The sequence below is a fragment of the Pleurodeles waltl genome, chromosome 1_2, assembly GCF_031143425.1.
Source record: "Pleurodeles waltl isolate 20211129_DDA chromosome 1_2, aPleWal1.hap1.20221129, whole genome shotgun sequence".
Taxonomy (NCBI): domain Eukaryota; kingdom Metazoa; phylum Chordata; class Amphibia; order Caudata; family Salamandridae; genus Pleurodeles; species Pleurodeles waltl.
This window is the reverse complement of record NC_090437.1, coordinates 571806654-571825071: the sequence shown is the minus strand read 5'-3', so window position 1 is coordinate 571825071 and position 18418 is coordinate 571806654. Positions and strand designations below refer to the sequence as shown.

Here is an 18418-nt window from a genome sequence, read left to right as displayed (position 1 = left end):
GTTCCGGTCTGCTAGCAGGTAAGTACCCGCGTCCTCAGGGAGCAGACCAGGGGGGTTTTGTATAGCACGGGGGGACACAAACAGGCACACAAAACGCACACTCAGCGGCACAGGGGCGGCCGGGCGCAGTGTACAAAGTTGGCATCAGGTTTGCTATAGAAAGCAATGGAGGGACCCGGGGGTCACTTAGGCGATGCAGGCAGGGCACAGAGGGGCTTCTCGGGCCAGCCACTGACTGGGCTAGGCAGAAGGTCGCCTGATGGTCACTTCTGCACTGGAGTTTGGTTCCTCGGTCCTGGGGGCTGCGGATGCAGTGCTGGGTCCAGGCGTCGGGTTCCTTGTTACCAGGCAGTCGCGGTCAGGGGGAGCCTCTGGATCCTCTCTGCAGGCATCGCTGTGGGGGTGCAGGGGGGTCATCTCAGGTTACTCACGAGGTCGCAGTCACCTGGGAGTCCTCTCTGCAGTGTTGGTTCTCTGGAGCTCGAGCCGGGGGCGTCTGGTGCAGAGTGTGAAGTCTCACCCTTCCGGCGGGAAGGGTGAGTTCTTTAGAAATTGCTTCAAAGTTGCAAACATTTTGCTGTTGGTGAGCAGTGCCGCTGTTCTCTGGAGTTTCTTGGTCCTTCGGTTCAGGGCAGTCCTCTGAGTCCTCTGAGGTCGCTGGTCCCTGTCAGATGCGTCGCTGTGCAGGTTCTTTGAGTCTGGAGACAGGCCGGTAGGGCTGGGGCCAAGTCAGTTGTCGTCTCTGCAAGGCTTTCAGGTCAGCAGTCCTTCTTTGTGTAGGTTGCAGGAATCTGATTTCCTGAGATTAGGGTTACTGAATTTAGGGGTGTGTTTAGGTCAGAAGGGCAGTAGCCAATGGCTACTGTCCTGGAGGGTGGCTACACCCTCTTTGTGCCTCCTCCCTGAGGGGAGGGTGGCACATCCCTAATCCCATTGGGGGAATCCTCCAAATTCAAGATGGATGATTTCTAAAGGCAGGGGTCACCTCAGCTCAGGACACCTTAGGGGCTGTACTGTCTGGTCGGTGACTCCCCCTTTTTTTTTTTTTCATTATCCTCTCCTGCCTTGCCGCCAAAAGTGGGGGCATTGGCCGGAGGGGCGGGCATCTCCACTAGCTGGGATGCCCTGGGTTGCTGTAACAAAAGGCAGGAGCCTGTGAGGCTCACCGCTAGGTGTTACAGTTCCTGCAGGGGGAGGTGAGAAGCACCTCCACCCAGTACAGGTTTTGTTTCTGGCCACAGAGTGACAAAGGCACTCTCCCCATGTGGCCAGAAACTCGTCTGGTTGTGGCAGGCTGCCAGAAACTGGTCAGCCTAGCACTAGGAGTCAGACTGGTATTCAGGGGCATCTCTAAGATGCCCTCGGGGTGCATTTTACAATAAATCCCACACTGGCATCATTGTGCATTTATTGTGCTGAGTTTGATATAAAACTTCCCAGATTTCAGTGAAGCCATCATGGAACTGTGGAGTTCGTGTTTGACAAACTCCCAGACCATATACTCTTTATGGCTACCCTGCACTTACAATGTCTAAGGTTTTGCTTAGACACTGTAGGGGCATAGTGCTCATGCACATATGCCCTAACCTGTGGTATAGCGCACCCTGCCTTAGGGTTGTAAGGCCTGCTAGAGGGGTGACTTACCTATGCCACAGGCAGTGTGGGGTGGGCATGGCACTATGAGGGGAGTGCCATGTCGACTTAGTCATTTTCTCCCCACCAGCACACACAAGTTGTGAGGCAGTGTGCATGTGCTGAGTGAGGGGTCCCCAGGGTGGCATAAGACATGTTGCAGCCTTTAGAGACCTTCTCTGGCATCTGGGCCCTTGGTACCAGGGGTACCATTTACAAGGGACTTATCTGGGTGCCAGGGCGGTGCCAATTGTTGGAACAAAGGTACAGTTTAGGGAAAGAACACTGGTGCAGGGGCCTGGTTAGCAGGGTCCCAGCACGATTTCAATCATAACTGGCATCAACAAAAGGCAAAAAGTCAGGGGGTAACCATGCCAAGGAGGCATTTCCTTACAATGCTCCTTTGAGGAAGCTAGGTACTTCACTCTCCCAAAAATCAAAGGAATGTCACAGGAAGACTTTTTCCACCCAGTGTGGTAAGGATTACTGAATACAAAAGTTCCTTCATGCTACCTTGTTATATAGAATATTATTTTAAGCAAGACTGTGGACTGACTGTCTATGTCCTTGAGTGCCAGTATTTTCAAACTGCACACGAACCCAGTTTAAGAAACAGAATTTGCGGTTTTCAGATGTATTAGGCCAACAGAGATTTTGTTCCATAGTGTGTTGTCACAGTTCTGAGCATCACCAGATAAAGTAGGTCACTAAAGAGAGACAGTAGGCTGCTCACAGGCTATTTTGACTAGTTTGGGAACAAAATGACAAGAGTCAAAGAGTAAAAAGATCACAACACCTGCCTAATGCCCTATTTAATGTATTACTCAGTCTCTGACTTTCTGTAAATTATCATCAACTCTTACTTCCCTTAAGTTTTTGTTGAATACTTGAATCTGTTTGCTGTCTGTCATATTTCCCCCCTTAACAGCAGGATGTTTCCTTCTTTCACTTGCCAAGGCCCTAAAAGCCCAACAATGTTGGTTCATTGTTCGGTGCCTCCAACATCTTCTAAGCGGTCTCAAATGAATAAAAAATGTTTCCAAGCAGGCCATAGACACATACCAGCGTTTGTGGGGTGCCAGCTACATTGCAATGTCAGTGAGAGACTTAGGCTAGAGGCGGTCTTCTCGGAGGATAAAAAGATGCAATACATAGAAATAGAATAACGACTTACATAAAAATGAGTGCTTGGCACTAAACTGTTAAATAACAAAAAAATACCATTGTTGTGATTTTGTTACTCACAGCTAACAGTCTCTGCTCTAGATTGCATTTATTGGTAGGATCAGAATTTGCTTGTGAAGGCTGAAAAAAATGAGAACCCTTTTGGGTCAGTGCCACACACGCACAACCATGCAGCACCTGCCCCCCAAATCCCTACCCGCATAGCTGCACACCATTCCTAATGTCCTAATAAATAAGGAACATTTCCACATGCGAGTGTCTAGGGCAGCGGTTCTTAACCTTTTGGCTTCTGTGGACCCCACTAAATGATTACTTGAACTCAAGGAAGCCCACTGAATCACCTTTGGAATCCAGCGACACCCACTGAGTCATTACTGGAAGCCAAGGACTCCGGGTTAAGCATTTTTGATTATCTGAACCATACAGAAGCAAGCATTTATCAAACAAATACACAAATGATAAATTATTTTACTTAATTTACAACAAACAGAAAATACATCAAAATGTAAACTTTAATTGAAAGTTTGGAGCTTTACTCAATTCATTTAAGGCCGTTCACTATCGATACTGTAATCGGTTTCATGCACTTGCAGTGCCCATACAAATCAATCTGAGGATCCTAACTTAATTTTTAGCCTCCAATTTCAAATTATTTCACATTTACAAAACGTTTTTTTTTTTTAAATAATCCATTTTAACATCTTGATGCAACCCTTTATCAATCTGCTAATATTATTAACATTTCCAAGCAGTCATGGACCTCTCCAACTTCAACTGAGAAAGAACATGGGTGAAGGAGAGCGACATGGAGTGTGGGGGCAAAAATATACTGTGAAAGAGCAACCTTGAGTGCGGGACGCATAAGCACAAGGGCGAGAAAGCAATACAAGAGTGGGTGATGTGAGAGAAGCACATGGACCGAGACAGCGAAGGGGAATAAAACGACGGAGACAGCTGGAAATCACATGCACTCTCATGGAGTGCTGTAAACAGAAGCCAGCTAATCAAAGACATGACTAAAGAGCCTATGCTTCATGGCAAGGACAAACACATAACTGACAGAAAACACCTAATAAGAAGTAGGCAAATAAGGGTGACAGGAAATAAACTAGTGGTATGCAATCGGTGGGCTCCAAGCCCATGTATGTTACTGTAAACCCACAATGTGTCTTTTGCAACCAGACAACATGCACTGTCTGGAAGGCCTAACCTAAAAATAACCCTCGCAGGTGGATAACAAAACACACAGAAAGAGCAGATATATCCAGACTTTAGGTTAAGAATTTCAAAAATTAAGACACTAAGGTTAGTTAAGAGTAGAAACAACCACTTATCCGACCAATTTAGTACTCATTTTGATCACCATAAAACAGTCACTCACTGATTTAATAAAACATGTACAGCTTTGTATGTGTGGCTGTCCCTTTAGTGGTTCTATCAGATTATGATAATTTACAGTATTCCCATCTGCGAAAACAAATGTAGTATATTCAACCACAGTGGAAGTGAAACAGGTATTTCTGATACCTTCTTAAGCCGGAAACATGTAGCACCAAATAGTTGTGATCTTTTCCAATTTTAGAAACTTTGCACACTGTAATGTGTTCAAGTTGCAATATCCACAGTGAGGGAGAGTTTTAGCTAGTAATAACTATGAGTTTATTATTGAGACAGACGAGTGATTATGACGTTCATGCTAAACTCTCAAGGTTGAAAAAAAAGACTTCTGCTCTTCATAAGGCACCACATCAACCCGTTATAATGGTTTCATTTGTCTCTACAGCCGTATTTCTATAGAGTAAAGTGCTGCCTGGAAAGAACTGCACACCACTGGCCTGAAGAACAGACATACTTTTATGCTTTGCTCAATGAGGTTCCTGACATTTCTAAAATAATCAGACTGTGCCTCTGATGGTAGTTATATTTCTGTCATCAAACATGGAAGAGACATCAAAATAAAACATTACATAGTTTTAATAAACAGACTATGCGAGAAAACATATATTTTACAAATACCTGAAATTTAGCTTTTTGCTGTGCTTCCATGCCGGTCTTCTTCCACTCCTCCACTTCTTTTCGCAGCTTCTCATTTTGTTGTTGTAGCTTTAATCGTTCTTCGCTTACAGAGGTTGAGTTTTCTCTTTCAGATTCCAGAGTCTTCTGTAGCTTCTGAATTCTTTCCTGGCACCTTGAAACTTCCTCTTCAAAACTGTAATGATTGAATTCCTTAATTGATAATCTTAAGCAAAGTTGTGTCGGTTTAAAATTTTACATTTTTGTGCCTTTTTACTCGATTGTAAATAAAATGTATTCTTCTGTGTGAGGTGTAGATAGTGTTCAAATAATACAGACTTTCACTGACATTTAAAAATAACCACTAAATAAATGTGAACTACAAAGCACATTGACATGTTTCTTAGAAAAGGTTTCGTCTGTAGCTGTGAAGATAACATCTACAGATATTAGTATTTTTGATCTGTAGATAAGCTTACAAATATTATTTTACACAATAAAACTTGAGGAGAGGTGGAAACCACTGAGCAGGTTAGAAATATTCCGAAGCTGCACTTTACTACACTCAAAATGATAAACTTAATCTGCTTAACTGCTTAAATGGTTCCTGTTGGAAAGTGGATTACTGGTAAGGGCAGGTAAGTACCTACACTTTCCAATTGGCCACTAACCGCCCACTTAGGTCCAGTTAGGTCTCAATAAATTAAACCCAGCTCAACCCTTGGTAGGTTGGCAACAAGCAACAAGGCTTAACTTAGAAGACAAGTGTGTAAAGCATTTAAAAATCACAAAACAGTAAATGCGTAAAACACAAAACAAAACAAAAATCCATCACCAATTTATAACAATAGATTATGTTTTTATCTTTAAAATGACACCAAAATGAATAAAATCGGATAACGGGAACCGGAGATGTGAATTTCTAAAGAATTAGTGTTTTTTAGCGCATAGAAATGAAAAGTGCCAATCTGGTCATCTGGGCGCACCTCGACCGGGGCAAAGTAAAAGTTTGAGGCCAACCGCGATGGAGCCCTGCTCGGCTACAGCAAGCGGGAGGCCTCCATCAAAAGTTTACCTTTGAACTAAGTTGTTTTCTTGAAGATTTTCTTCAGCTGGACGAAGTCGCCAGTCTGATCTGACCTTCCTGGAGCCCTTCCTCAGATACCCGTTACAGGAGACCTCGGTGAAGATTTCTACATTCAGACTTAAACAATTTTTTGAGACAAAAATCATTTGACCGGGCCAAACCTGAATTCTGATCTGGCCTCCCTGGAGCCCTCTTCGGATACACTGCGCAGGAGGTCCAGGTCAACTTTCTCATTTTGAACGTAGTCAGTTTTTCAGAAATTTTCTTCAGCAGAACAAACCTGCAGGTCAGGCCGTGTTGCAGTTGAGGCAAGCCAGCTAGGATCACTGTGACGGGTCAGTCCCTCTATGGAGCTTTTTCCAAAATGTTCTCCAATCTTCTCCAAACTTTTGGATCTTCTTCCAGAAGGTCTTTTAATGTCCTTTAGGAGTCCACAGCTCATCCCAAGGTTCCAGAAGCTCGGAGTTGATTCTTGCGGGTAAGGACTACAACTCCCAGAATGCACCTGGCCCAAACTCCAAAATAGCCACTGGACAGTGGGCAGCTGGTCAGTTTCTTCAGGATTTGAGACAGGGGACTTTGGTTAGCAATTTTTCACCTGTAGAAAACAGGGAGTCCCTCATTGAACAATTTGAAGTCAGGCAAAGTCCTTCTTGTGGTGAAGCCCTTCAGAGTGCAGTGTCCAGGTGTAGGTCAGGGGTCCAGCAGGGCAGTCCTTCTTGTGATGTTCTTCCTTGTAGGGATCTGAGGTGTGGGTGCAGGTCTGGCATATTTATCCTTTCTCCTGGGTGAAAAAACACGGGGGTCTGGGGTATCCAATCAAAGGCAGGCTCCTTCCCCCTTTGATGACCACTTCCTGGGAAGTGTGGCAAAAAAACAATCCCAAGGAGCAACATTCCTCAAAAATCCAACGTGGCTGAAAGTGACTTTTGGAGGTTAGATCTGGCTAAGCCCACCCACTGGTGTGGCTAAAAATTCTAAACACACCCCTCTCCTGCCCTCTCCTAATCTAATCAAGAGGGCCCGTAATTGTCTGGGGTTGCAGGATGTGAGGGAGGTGCTGGGTTGTTCCAAATGTCCATACCTGCCTTTAAAGACCAGTTTGGCAGCCCTCCCCCCTTTCTGCTTCCCCATCTATTGAAGAAGATCTCCTCCCCCAGCAACATCCTTTGTGTTCAGCCCAGGCCACTTCACACCTCAGAGGAGGGGGGCACATACCTATTCCTATTGGGGGAATCCTCCAATCTCAAGATGGAGGATTTCTAAAGGCAGGAGTCACCACAGCTCAGGGCACCCTAGGGGCTGTTCTGACTGGTGGGTAGCTCCTCCTCGTTTTCCTCATTATCTACTCCAGCCTTGCTGCCAAAAGTGGGGGTAGTGGCCAGAGGGGCAGACATCTCCACTAGTGGGGGTGCCCTGGGGTGCTGTAACAACAGGCATGAGCCTTTGAGGCTCACCGCCAGGTGTTACAGTTCCTGCAGGGAGATGTGAGAAGCACCTCCACCCAGTACAGGCTTTGTTCCTGGCCACAGAGTGACAAAGGCACTCACCCCATGTGGCCAGAAACTTGTCTGGTTGTGGTAGGCTGGCAGAAACTGGTCAGCCTAGCAATAGGAGTCAAACTGGTATACAGGGGGCATCTCTAAGATGCCGTCTGGGTGTATTTTACAATAAACTCCACACTGGCATCATTGTGCATTCATTGTGCTGAGAAGTTTGATACCAAACTTCCCAGATTTCAGTGTAGCTATTATGGAACTGTGGAGTTCGTATTTGACAAAGTCCCATACCATATACTCTTTATGCCCACCCTAGAATGTCTAAGGTTTTGCTTAGACACTGTAGGGAAATAGTGCTCATGCACTTATGCCCTCACCTGTGGTATAGTGCACCCGCCTTAGGGCTGTAAGGCCTGCTAGAGAGGTGACTGGTGCTGGGGCCTGGTTCGCAGGGTCCCAGCACAGTTTCAATCATAACTGGCATCAACAAAAGGCAAAAAGTCAGTGGGTAACCATGCCAAGGAAGGCATTTCCTTACAATGGGGATATGAAAATTTGCATCCTGCAAGTCCAACGTTACCACCCAGTCTCCTCGGTCTAGGGCAGACAAGACCTGAGCAAGAGTGAGCATCTTGAATTTCTCCTTCTTGAGGAAGAGATTGACGTCCCTTAAATCCAGGATAGGGCGAAGGCCCTTGTTTGTTTTGGGAATCAGAAGGTAGCGGGAATAGCAACCACTGCCAACTTCTGACATTGGGACCCTTTCTATGGCTCCCTTGGCCAAGAGAGCCGTAACTTCCTCGCAGAGCAAAACCAAATGATCCTACATCAGCCGTTCTTTTGTCAGTAGGAAGGAAAGACTGGAAGTGAAGGGAACAGCCATTCCGTATGATCTGCAGAACCCACTTGTCCGTTGTGATGGAAAGCCAGTGAGGGAGATGAAATTGAATACTCACTCCAACTGGATGGATGTGGTCCTGTAGAACCACATTAGGAGGGCTAGGGCACAGTGGAGGGGGGCTGTGTGGTTGCCGACCTCTGGCCAGACCCTCTGGGTCATATGGTACCCCGACCACATCCTCTTCCAGGATGTTGTGAAGCCTGAGGATGGTGGCTAAACTGTGGCTGGCGTGGTACCAAGCCCCTTCCGAAGCATCAAAAGGGGCGAAAGACAGACTGCTGTCGTACTGGCGCTGAAAGGCCCAAGGATCTGCACGTAGCTCGAGAATCCTTGACCCTCTCAAGTGCGAAGTCTGACTTCTCACCAAAAAGGTGAGAGCCATCTAAAGGCATGTCCATCAAACTTGACCCGAAAAGCCAGTTGACCGTAGCCAGTAGCGTAGTGGCGACGTAGGGCCACTGACGATGCAATCACTCTGCCTAGCTAGTCGGTCGCGTACAATCCACACCTGATCGTAAACTTGGCTACATCTCTCCCCTCCTTGACCGCCTGGGTGAGAGTATCCCGTACGCCCTCTGGGACCTGGGGCAGCACCTGTGCCACCGTATAACATAAAGTATTGGAAAAACGGCTCAATAGGCAAGAGGCGTTTACTGACCTCAATGCCAGACTGGTGGAAGAAAACATTTTCGTTCCAAGCTGATCCAGCCTCTTGGATTCCCTACCCGGGGGAGCGGAAGGGAAGGCACCACGGGAAGTAGATGCTTGGACCACCAAGCTCTCCGGAGTGGGGTGTTGGGTCAGGAAACTAGGGTCGCTAGGAGCTATGTATGGCGGCAGCCGACTGTTCTATTCACAGGAGCCCCTGTGCTGGGTTTGGACCATGTACCCAGATGGAGGTCTGTTAGGGCCTCATTGAAGGTCAACATTGGCACTGATGTTGTCACCGCTGGCTGAAGCACCTCTGTCAGGAGATTCGTCCTGACTGGCACCGTAGGCAAGTGGACCATGTACCCAGATGGAGGTCTGTTAGGGCCTCATTGAAGGTCAACATTGGCACTGATGTTGTCACCGCTGGCTGAAGCACCTCTGTCAGGAGATTCGTCCTGACTGGCACCGTAGGCAAGTTTAGGTCCAAGACCTCAGCTGCCCTACGCACCACCATAGTATAAGAAGCTCCCTCCTCCGTAACCACATTAGGAGGAGAGAGCATACCAGTACCTGGAGATGTGTCCAATCCACTGGCCTCCCCTAGATCCTCGTACCAGTCCTGTTCCTGGTCTTATTTTAAAGGATCCTCAAACCCCTCCTATTCCTCTCTTTTGCCTGGCTGTTCTGAATAATGCCCAGACAATGATCTGGGTCGAATCGGTGCCATCGAAGTCAGAGTCGACGGCATACGACTTGACTCCGTATCATCCAAAATAAGGATGGGGCTACCATCTGTGGGCGCTGGTGGAAGTGTTGACATCGTCCCCAGCGCTGGAGGAGGTCGACTGTGTGGGACCGGCGCTGATATCAGATCCCAGGGTCCCCAAAGGCACGAAAGCCACCGACGTCTAACCTGAAGGGGCCCCTGCTGACCCCGTTGGGCCCAAAGATCCACCTGAGGGTGCAGCCCGCTCAAAAATAAGAAGCATGGCCTCGTAAAACTCTTAGTTCAGCGGGGGGTCGCTCCAGTCCCCAGAAAAGAGGGAAGACGCAGAGTTAACCCTGGCGACAGCTCTGCAGAACCGCACTTGGAACGTCGGCGTTCCCTTCACGCCTCGTCGGCCGACGGGTGTGCCGAAGTCGAAGTCCGCTTGGACTTATTCTTCTTCTTGTGCCTCTTACCTGAATGATCAGATGACCTCGAATGCGAGGAAGGGGACTTGGGACTCCGGGAGAAGTGCCGCGACCTCCTCCTATTGCGGAACCGTAACATCCTCAGAGTCGCGCCGACCGAAGACAGCTGTCGGGCCGCAAGAAGCTTGAGGGATCTCTCCCTCAAGGCCTTCGGAGCCATGGCCAGACAGCCAGAGCACGAGGTGGAGTTGTCATCCTTCCTGAGGCATCAAAGGCAAACACGGTGCAGGTCTGTCACCAACATGGTGCGATGGCATGCACCACACTGTTTCAATCCCGTCTTTCTTGAAGACATGACTTCAAACAGTCAAAAAGGTGAAAAAGCCTCAACGTTCGTCGAAGACAGGGTAGCTGTAATCCAGATCTGCGCTTACCCGGCGCGGAAGGAAAAGATCTGACGTATGCGCGGTGAGGTGGTGTTTATATAGACAACCGTGACATCATAGGCAGCTCCAACGACTCAGACGCCACACGGAGCCGGACGAAGCACGCAGATCCGAACGATACCTCAACACAGCACGCGCAGGGTACTGCTCAGCAGGAAAATTCAGGATTCGAAGCGGATGTCAGGGAATTCTAAAGTAAGGAATCTGCAGATAGAAGTCTCTAACAGATATGTTCGAACTTTCGGGAGTCCAACGCTACAATCCATTCTCCTTGGTCTACTGCAGACAAGACCTGAGCCAGAGTGAGCATTTAGAATTCCTCCTTTTGATGAAAAGATTGACGTCCCACAAATACAGAACAGGGCGAAGGCCCTTGTTCTTTTTGGGTATCAGAAAGGAACTGGAATAACAACCACTGCCTACTTCTGATATCAGGACCCTTTATATGGCTCCCTTGGCCAAAAGAGCCGTAACTTCATCGCAGAGCAAAACCAAGTGATCCTCCATCAGCCGTTCTTTTGAAGGATGCACTACAGGAGGAAAAGAGTGGAAGGGAAGGGAATAGCCCTTCTGTATGATCTGCAAAACCCATTTGTCTGATGTTATGGACCACCAGTGATGGAGATGAAAATGAATCCTCCCTCCAGCTGGGCATACATGGTCTTGCAGAATCATACTAGGAGGGCTTCAACGCTGTTGAGGTGGGGGGCTGGGTGATGGACAACTTCTGGCCAGACCCTCTGGGTCGGAAGGCAGCACAACCTCGTCCCCACACAGGATGCTGCCCTGGCGGAGGACTGTGGCTGGTCTGTGGATGGTGTGGTACCCTGACCCTTCCGAAACCTCGAAAGGGGCAAAAGACTGTTGGTGAGGGGACGCCGAGGGGCCAAAGGACTTGGCCGTAGCCTGGGAGTCCTTGAATCGCTCCAGCGTCAAGTCTGCCTTTTCCCCCAAAAGGCAGGTTCCATCAAAAAGCATGTCCATAAGATTTGCTTGAACATCCCCCGAAAAGCCAGAGGTATGTAGGCAGGTGTGGCTTCGAAGGGCCACTGTCGAGGAAATTGCCAAGCAGAGCGAGTCCGCCGAGACCAAACCACACCTGATGGTAAACTTGGCTGCATCTCTCCCCTTTTTAACTGCCTGTGAGGCAGTGGCTTGTGCGTCCTCCGGGAACCAAGGCAGCACCTGCACCACTGTATCCCATAGTGTATGGGAAAAACGTCCCAATAGGCATGAGGTGTTTACCGACCTCAGTGTCAGGCTGGAGGAAGAAAACATCTTCTTTCCCAATTGGTCCAGCCTCTTGGATTCCATATCCGGTGGTGGGGGTGGAGGGGGACCGACAGGAAGGTGCCATGGGAAGTGGAACCACAGACCACAAAGCTCTCCGGGTTGGGGTGTTGCCTGAGGAAGCTAAGGTCAGAGAGTAGGCCCTGGCAACAGTTCAGCTGAACCGTGCCTGGAACGTCCATATTCCCTACTCATCTCTTCAGATGACAGACAAGGTGAACTTAAAGTCCTCTTGGACTTTTTTTCTTTTTGTGCCTCTTCCCTGCGTGTCTGGAGGACCTCAAATGGGATGAAGAGGACTTAGGGCTCCTGGAGCAGTCCCACGACCTCCTCTTTGACCGGGAATGTGACCTCAGAGGAGCTGAACCAGCTGACATCGACTGCTGGACCGCCATGAGCTTCAGGGACCGCTCCCTCACAACTTTCGGAGCCATGGCCCGGCAGTTGGAACACAACTTCAAGTCGTGGTCTCGGTCTAGGCACCAGAGACATACCTGGAGGGAGTCACTCACCGACATGGCGCGGTGGCAGGTGCCAAACGGCTTGAACCCAGTCTTCCTAAAAGCCATCCTGCACAACTCAAAAAAGTTTCGACAAAAAGACCTTGGCAAAAAAGACAGAGGGTAGCTCGATTCTGGATATACACTTTAACCGGCGCGGAAGGAAAAGAACTAACTTACGAGTGCCTGGGTTGTGCTTTTATAGGCGACCGTGACGTCACAGACAGCTTCAACAATACAAACACCACACAGATAAAAACAACGCCACCCAATAGCGCGCCGAAGGGTATTGCTCTGCAAAAGTTCTGAATTCCAAGCTGATGCCAGGAAATTCTAAAGGTAAGAAATCTGCAGCCAGAAGTCTCTATCGGATTATTCCATTCAGTGAATAAGATATATATCTCTTTTGTCACTTTGCTCAGATTTTTCTTGGTTATCGCCTCTAAGTTTTGAGTGTCAACAACTCCTAGGTAGCTAATCTCAGAACTAGTTTCTCTTTCAGTATACTTTAGATTCCAACACGTTATCTCTGATTTCAACCTATTCTTATTTACTTATTTATATAATTTATAAAGGGCACTGTCACCACACAGGTATCCTGCCGCTGACTGCCTCTGTCTGGAGAAACCAGTTCCAATTATCAGGGCAGGGTGTTGCATTACAGGTTGCATGGGAACAATACAGCTTTTCAAGGCTTTCCTGCAGTGCAATAATTCAGACAACGATCTTAAGGTAGCTGGTAACTGATTCCGTGGCTAAGCTGCTACAGCTACAAATGCTTGCCCACCATGCCTAGTTTACCAGACTTTGGCAAAATATATACGATTTGCCATTGCTGAGTGAAGACATCTCCATGGAGTGCATATTTTTAATTTATTTTTTAGGGGCACAGGGCCCTTGCTCTCGAGTAATTTAAAGACTATACACAGAGATTTGAAGGCCATCCTCTGTTCCTTCATTGCGTTAGATGCCAATGATCTCCTGGGTCGATTTAACACCAATTTTGCATCTGATGCCTAAACTCTGTAGAGTCTATTTATCAGATTGTCTGGAGATCCTAGATGTAGAGTGTTACAGTAGTCTAGTCTGCTTAATAACACACTGCGCAATCAGAGCTTTTGCAGGAGTTGGCAACAGTGAAGAAGTTTCCTTAGGCCCCCGGAGAAGGGCAAAGTAGATGTCCGTAACTTTGTTTGCATGGCTTTCCATGGACAACTTGGTTTCAAATGTAACCCCCAGATAGCGGACCATGTCTGAAAATTTCAGCTCTTCATCATTAGATAGTGACCAGAAACTTGAAGGGAGTTTCACTGGGATTTTGTTTGCTGAACAGCACAGAAACTCTGCTTTATCCCTTTAAACTTGAGGGAGTTTGTGTCTGGCCAATTGATAATGTTACTCATGCAATTGTGGAAAACATCCAAAGCACCCTGTTGGGTGCTATTCATAAAGAGAATCAAGTGCGTTTCGTCAGCATAGTTGACCAGCCTAATGTTGTAGGTTTTATTTACTATGGTGTCCTAAAAGCGCCCCATACTCATCAGGCATCTCTTCAATACGTGGAATCATCTGACTGGGGTCTGCCGTATATAATAGAATGTCAGCTGCAGAGTTTAAGGTTGTTGGAGAAACCCTGAGACACAAATGGGACAGCCAGATTGTCAGATTAGAATTGTAGGAAGCTGGCACGGTGTGTGGTGAACACCTATGAAGTTATCACCTTATACCAGGTATCCCCAATTAGTGAGGTGTAGGCAGTGTCTAGGAAGACAGGGCTCTCTAGAGGTATCTGTAGATGGACAGACAAGACTTATCTAGGTGACATGCAAAGCTTATGCAGTGCCACTATAGTCACACAGCACTTACACACATGAAAGAACCACAGTGTTACAAAAATAAAGGTACTTTATGACAGTAACACAGATACTAAAATACTGTATAGGCAATCCCCCAAGAGGAGGTAAGTAAACGCACTATTATATATACATCTGAGATCAGTAATTAGCATACAAAACAATAGGCATTGATAAAAGCAATACCAAATAGTGAGGGCCCTAGGGAAGGACCAAACCATATACTAAAAAAAAATTTGAATGTGAAAGGCAGATTCCCACCCAAGGAAGTGGACTCAGTAGAAGGGAGCTGGAGGAACTAGGAACCCCAAGAGGTGAGTACCAGAGTGACCCCAGCAACCAGGAGAGCAGAGGTAAGTACCTGATTATCCCCCAAACCAACAGGAGGAATTTGGAAAAGGACTGTCCAAGACCCAGACAAGACTGGAAGACCCCAAAGGTGGATCCTGACAGAAAAGGACCTGTAAAGGAAGGGGACAAAGTCCAGTTCATGATGGAGTGTCCGGTTGTGGCAGCATCCATTACCTACCCTTCTGTGGATGCAGGACCAGGTCGATGGTGGACGAAGAAGGTTAGCAGTGCCGTACAAGAGCAGAAGAGGAATTCCAGAAGTGATGCAAGTGATGTCTCACGTCGGCGGTCGCAATTCAGTCGGTCAGTGGTGCTGGAACACCACCATCAAGCTTGGCAAATTCAAGAGTCAGAGAAGAACATTTTGCAAGGGCCGGAGAGGACCAGAAAGGTCCAGGGTGACTCGTCCCAGCAGCTGGGAGAGTCACAAGAAGAGGAGGCAATCCCCTCAGGCGACCCACGGGCAGCAGGCACAGGGGTCACAGTGAGGCCCACTCGGCTCACCTGAAGAAGTGTCCCACGTCGCTGGAGTAGCTGGCAGGAGACTGTGCATTGCAGGGAGAAGTGCTGGGGGCCAGGGCTGAAGATCCCTTGGAGGAGGAACAAACAAGCTTTCATCGCTGCAAGAAACGTGGTGCACAGGGGTAAAGTCCTGCAAGGAGAGGCAAGGGCTTACTGTCTCCCAAGTTGGACAGCTGGTAGAGAGGACCAAGGGGACCACTCCAGTCCACCACCTGTAATGCAGGATCCACACAGCTCCAGAGGAGAGAAGATCCACGCTGCTGGTCATCGTTGCAGTTAGTGCCTGCGGATGCAGGAGAGGGACTCCTTCTCTCCAAGGGAGATTCCTTCTTACTTCTTGTGAAGGCTGAAGACTCATCACCCTTAAAGGATGCACAGCTGGGGAAATGTTGTCGTTTCTAGGAGAAGTTGGAGAAACAATGGTGCAGAGCGGAGTTGTCTCTGAAGTTGCAGATTGATGGTTCCTGGAGGGACCCAGTGGCCAGAAGATGAGGTAAACAATGCAGAGGAGTCCTGCTGGAATCTTGCACGTTGAACTTGCGGACCTACCCAAGAGGGAGACCCTAAATAGCCCAGGAAGGGGGATTGGCCACGTAGCTGGATGACCACCTATCAAGTGGGGGCAGTTAGGTCACCTGCCTGACCTGGCCACTCAAATGCTCCCAGGGGCCTCTCCCCACCTTGGATTCAAGATGGCAGAATCAGGTGACCACCTGGAGGAGCTCTGGGCACCACCCCAGGGGTGGTGATGGACAGGGGAGTGGTCACTCCCCTTCCCATTGTCCAGTTTTGTGCCAGAGCAGGGACTGGGGGTGGGTGGACTGGAGCAAACTGGTTTATGCAAGGAGGGCACCTAATGTGCCCTTCAAAGCATACTGGTGGCTTGGGGAGGCTACCCCTCACAAGCCATGTAACACAGACTTCCTAGGGAGAGGGTATTGCAATCCTCTCCCACGTGAAATCCTTTGTTCTGCCTTCCTCTGCCTGAGCTGGTCAAGCAGCAGGCAGACAGAAATCTATCTGAGAGGTGGCAACAGCGCGGACTGCCTCGAAAACCCAAATAGACTGGTAGGAGCAATGCTGGGGGTCTTCTAAGGGACATGGAATCATACAACCAATACTGGAAACAGTATTGGGGTATGATTCCGACATGTTTGATAGAAAACCTGCCTAGGTTCGGAGTTACTATTATGTAACTGGAGACAGGTTGTGACCTGTCTCCAGTACACGGGTAAAATGGCTTTCCCACACTTACGAAGTCCAGTGCAATGGAGCTGGAGTTCGTAGGGGCACCTCTGCTCATGCAGGGGTGCCATCACACACACAGGTACCTGCAACCTTCCCTCTGGGCTAGGAGGGACAACCGTAGGGGTGACTTACAGTGACCTAGTGCAGTTACCTGTAGTGAAAAGGTGCATGCACCTTTTCACACAGGCTGCAATGGCAGGCCTGCCGATACATTTTGCATGGGTTCCCCTGGGTGGGGCAATACATGCTGCAGCCCATGGGGAACTCCTGGTGTCCCAATGACCTGGGCACTCAAGTGCCATATACTAAGGACTTCTACGGGGGCACCAGTATGCCAATTGTGGTGTGTGCAAAGTCCTAAGCAACCAAATTTGGAGGGAGAGAGCACAGTCACTGGGGTCCTCGTTAGCAGGATCCCAGTGAACATAGTCAAAACACACTGACAGCAGGCAAAAAGTGGGAGTAACTGTTAGAAATGGGGTCTTTGGTTGACTGTCAGGTTACCCTCTGTTCAAGCAAGGACCCTCACTCTAGCCAGGATAAAAGAGAATTACCCTCAGCTAACCCCTGCTTACCCCCTTGATAGCTTGGCAGAGCAGTAGGCTTAACTTCAGAGTGCTAGGTGTAAAGTATTTGTACCAACACATACAGTACCTTAATGAAAACACTACAAAATGACACAGCACAGGTTTAGAAAAATAGGAAATGTTTACCTAAACAAAACAAGACCAAAACGACAAAAATCCACAATACACAAGTCAAGTTATCAATAAAAACGGGGGTGCGTTGTTTCTTCTCTCTGCAGGAGATCGATGCGTCGATCCGGTCAGCGCTCTCAGGTTCGGGCAGGCCTTGCATTGTTTTTCCCGGCACAACGGTACTTGAGTCGGAAATCCAGCCGCACGAGGATCTGAAAACCCTGCAGCGCGGGTTGTAATCTCCCAGCCTCCGTCAGCGATGCTGCGCGTCGTTTCTTCTGCTCTGTGCGTCGATTCTTTGGTCGCGTTTCCTGCGAGCGTAGTTTCTCAGCTGCGGAGCCGGCAGTGTGTTGTTTCTTCAGCCGCAGATCGGAGTTGCATCGATCTTTACCCCGCACAGCGCTCTGATTGCCTTGTCTTTAGGCTGCCAGCTTCTCCTTTCAGGGTCCCAGGAACTGGATGGGCACCACAGAGGCACCTCCAGAGACTCCAGGTGCTGTCAGAGAGAAGTCTTTGCTGTCCCTGAGACTTCAAACAACAGGAGGCAAGTTCTAAATCAAGCCCTTGGCGATTTCTCCTCAAGATGGAAGGCACACAAAGTCCAGTCTTTGCCCTCTTACTCTGGCAGAAGCAGCAACTGCAGGATAGCTCCACAAAGCACAGTCACAGGCAGGGCAGCTCTTCAGTTCTTCTCCAGGCAGAGGTTCCTCTTGTTTCCAGAGGGTTTCTAAAGTCTGTGGTTTTGGGTGCCCTTCTTATACCCAATTTCTCCTCTGAAGTAGGCCTACTTCAAAGTAAAGTCTCTTTTGATTGTGAAATCCTGCCTTGCCCATGCCAGGCCCCAGACACTCACCAGGGGGTCGGAGACTGCACTGTGTGAGGACAGGCACAGCCCTTTCAAGTGTAAGTGACCACTCCTCCCCTCCCTCCTAGCACAGATGGCTCATCAGGAAATGCAGGCTACACCTCAGCTCCCTTTGTGCCACTGTCTAGTGTGAGGTGCAACCAGCTCAACTGTCAAACTGACCCAGACAGGGAATCCACAAACAGGCAGAGTCACAGAAACGGTATAAGCAAGAAAATGCTCCCTTTCTAAAAATGGCATTTTCAAACACACAATCTTAAAATCAACTTTACTAAAAGATGTATTTTTAAATTGTGAGCTCAGAGACCCCAAACTCCACATGTCCATCCGCTCTCAAAGGGAATCTACACTTTAATCATATTTAAAGGTAGCCCCCATGTTAACCTATGAGAGGGACAGGCTTTGCAACAGTGAAAAACGAATTTAGGAATATTTCACTGTCAGGACATATAAAACACATTACTGTATGTCCTACCTTAACCATACACTGCACCCTGCCCTTGAGGCTACCTAGGGCCTACCTTAGGGGTGCCAAGTCAAATT

General features: G+C 48.3%; 1 protein-coding gene across 5 annotated transcripts in view; it reads right to left on the bottom strand.

The window, feature by feature from the left end:
* The window catches only part of SCLT1 (sodium channel and clathrin linker 1), a 419430-nt gene that overhangs the window by 95450 nt on the left and 305562 nt on the right, over nucleotides 1-18418 (bottom strand). For all 5 annotated transcript variants that reach the window (XM_069242161.1, XM_069242151.1, XM_069242154.1 and 2 more), the window contains one exon: nucleotides 4834-5026. In XM_069242161.1, the coding sequence (XP_069098262.1) occupies nucleotides 4834-5026 (193 nt within the window). The remainder of the gene's footprint in view (nucleotides 1-4833; nucleotides 5027-18418) is intronic.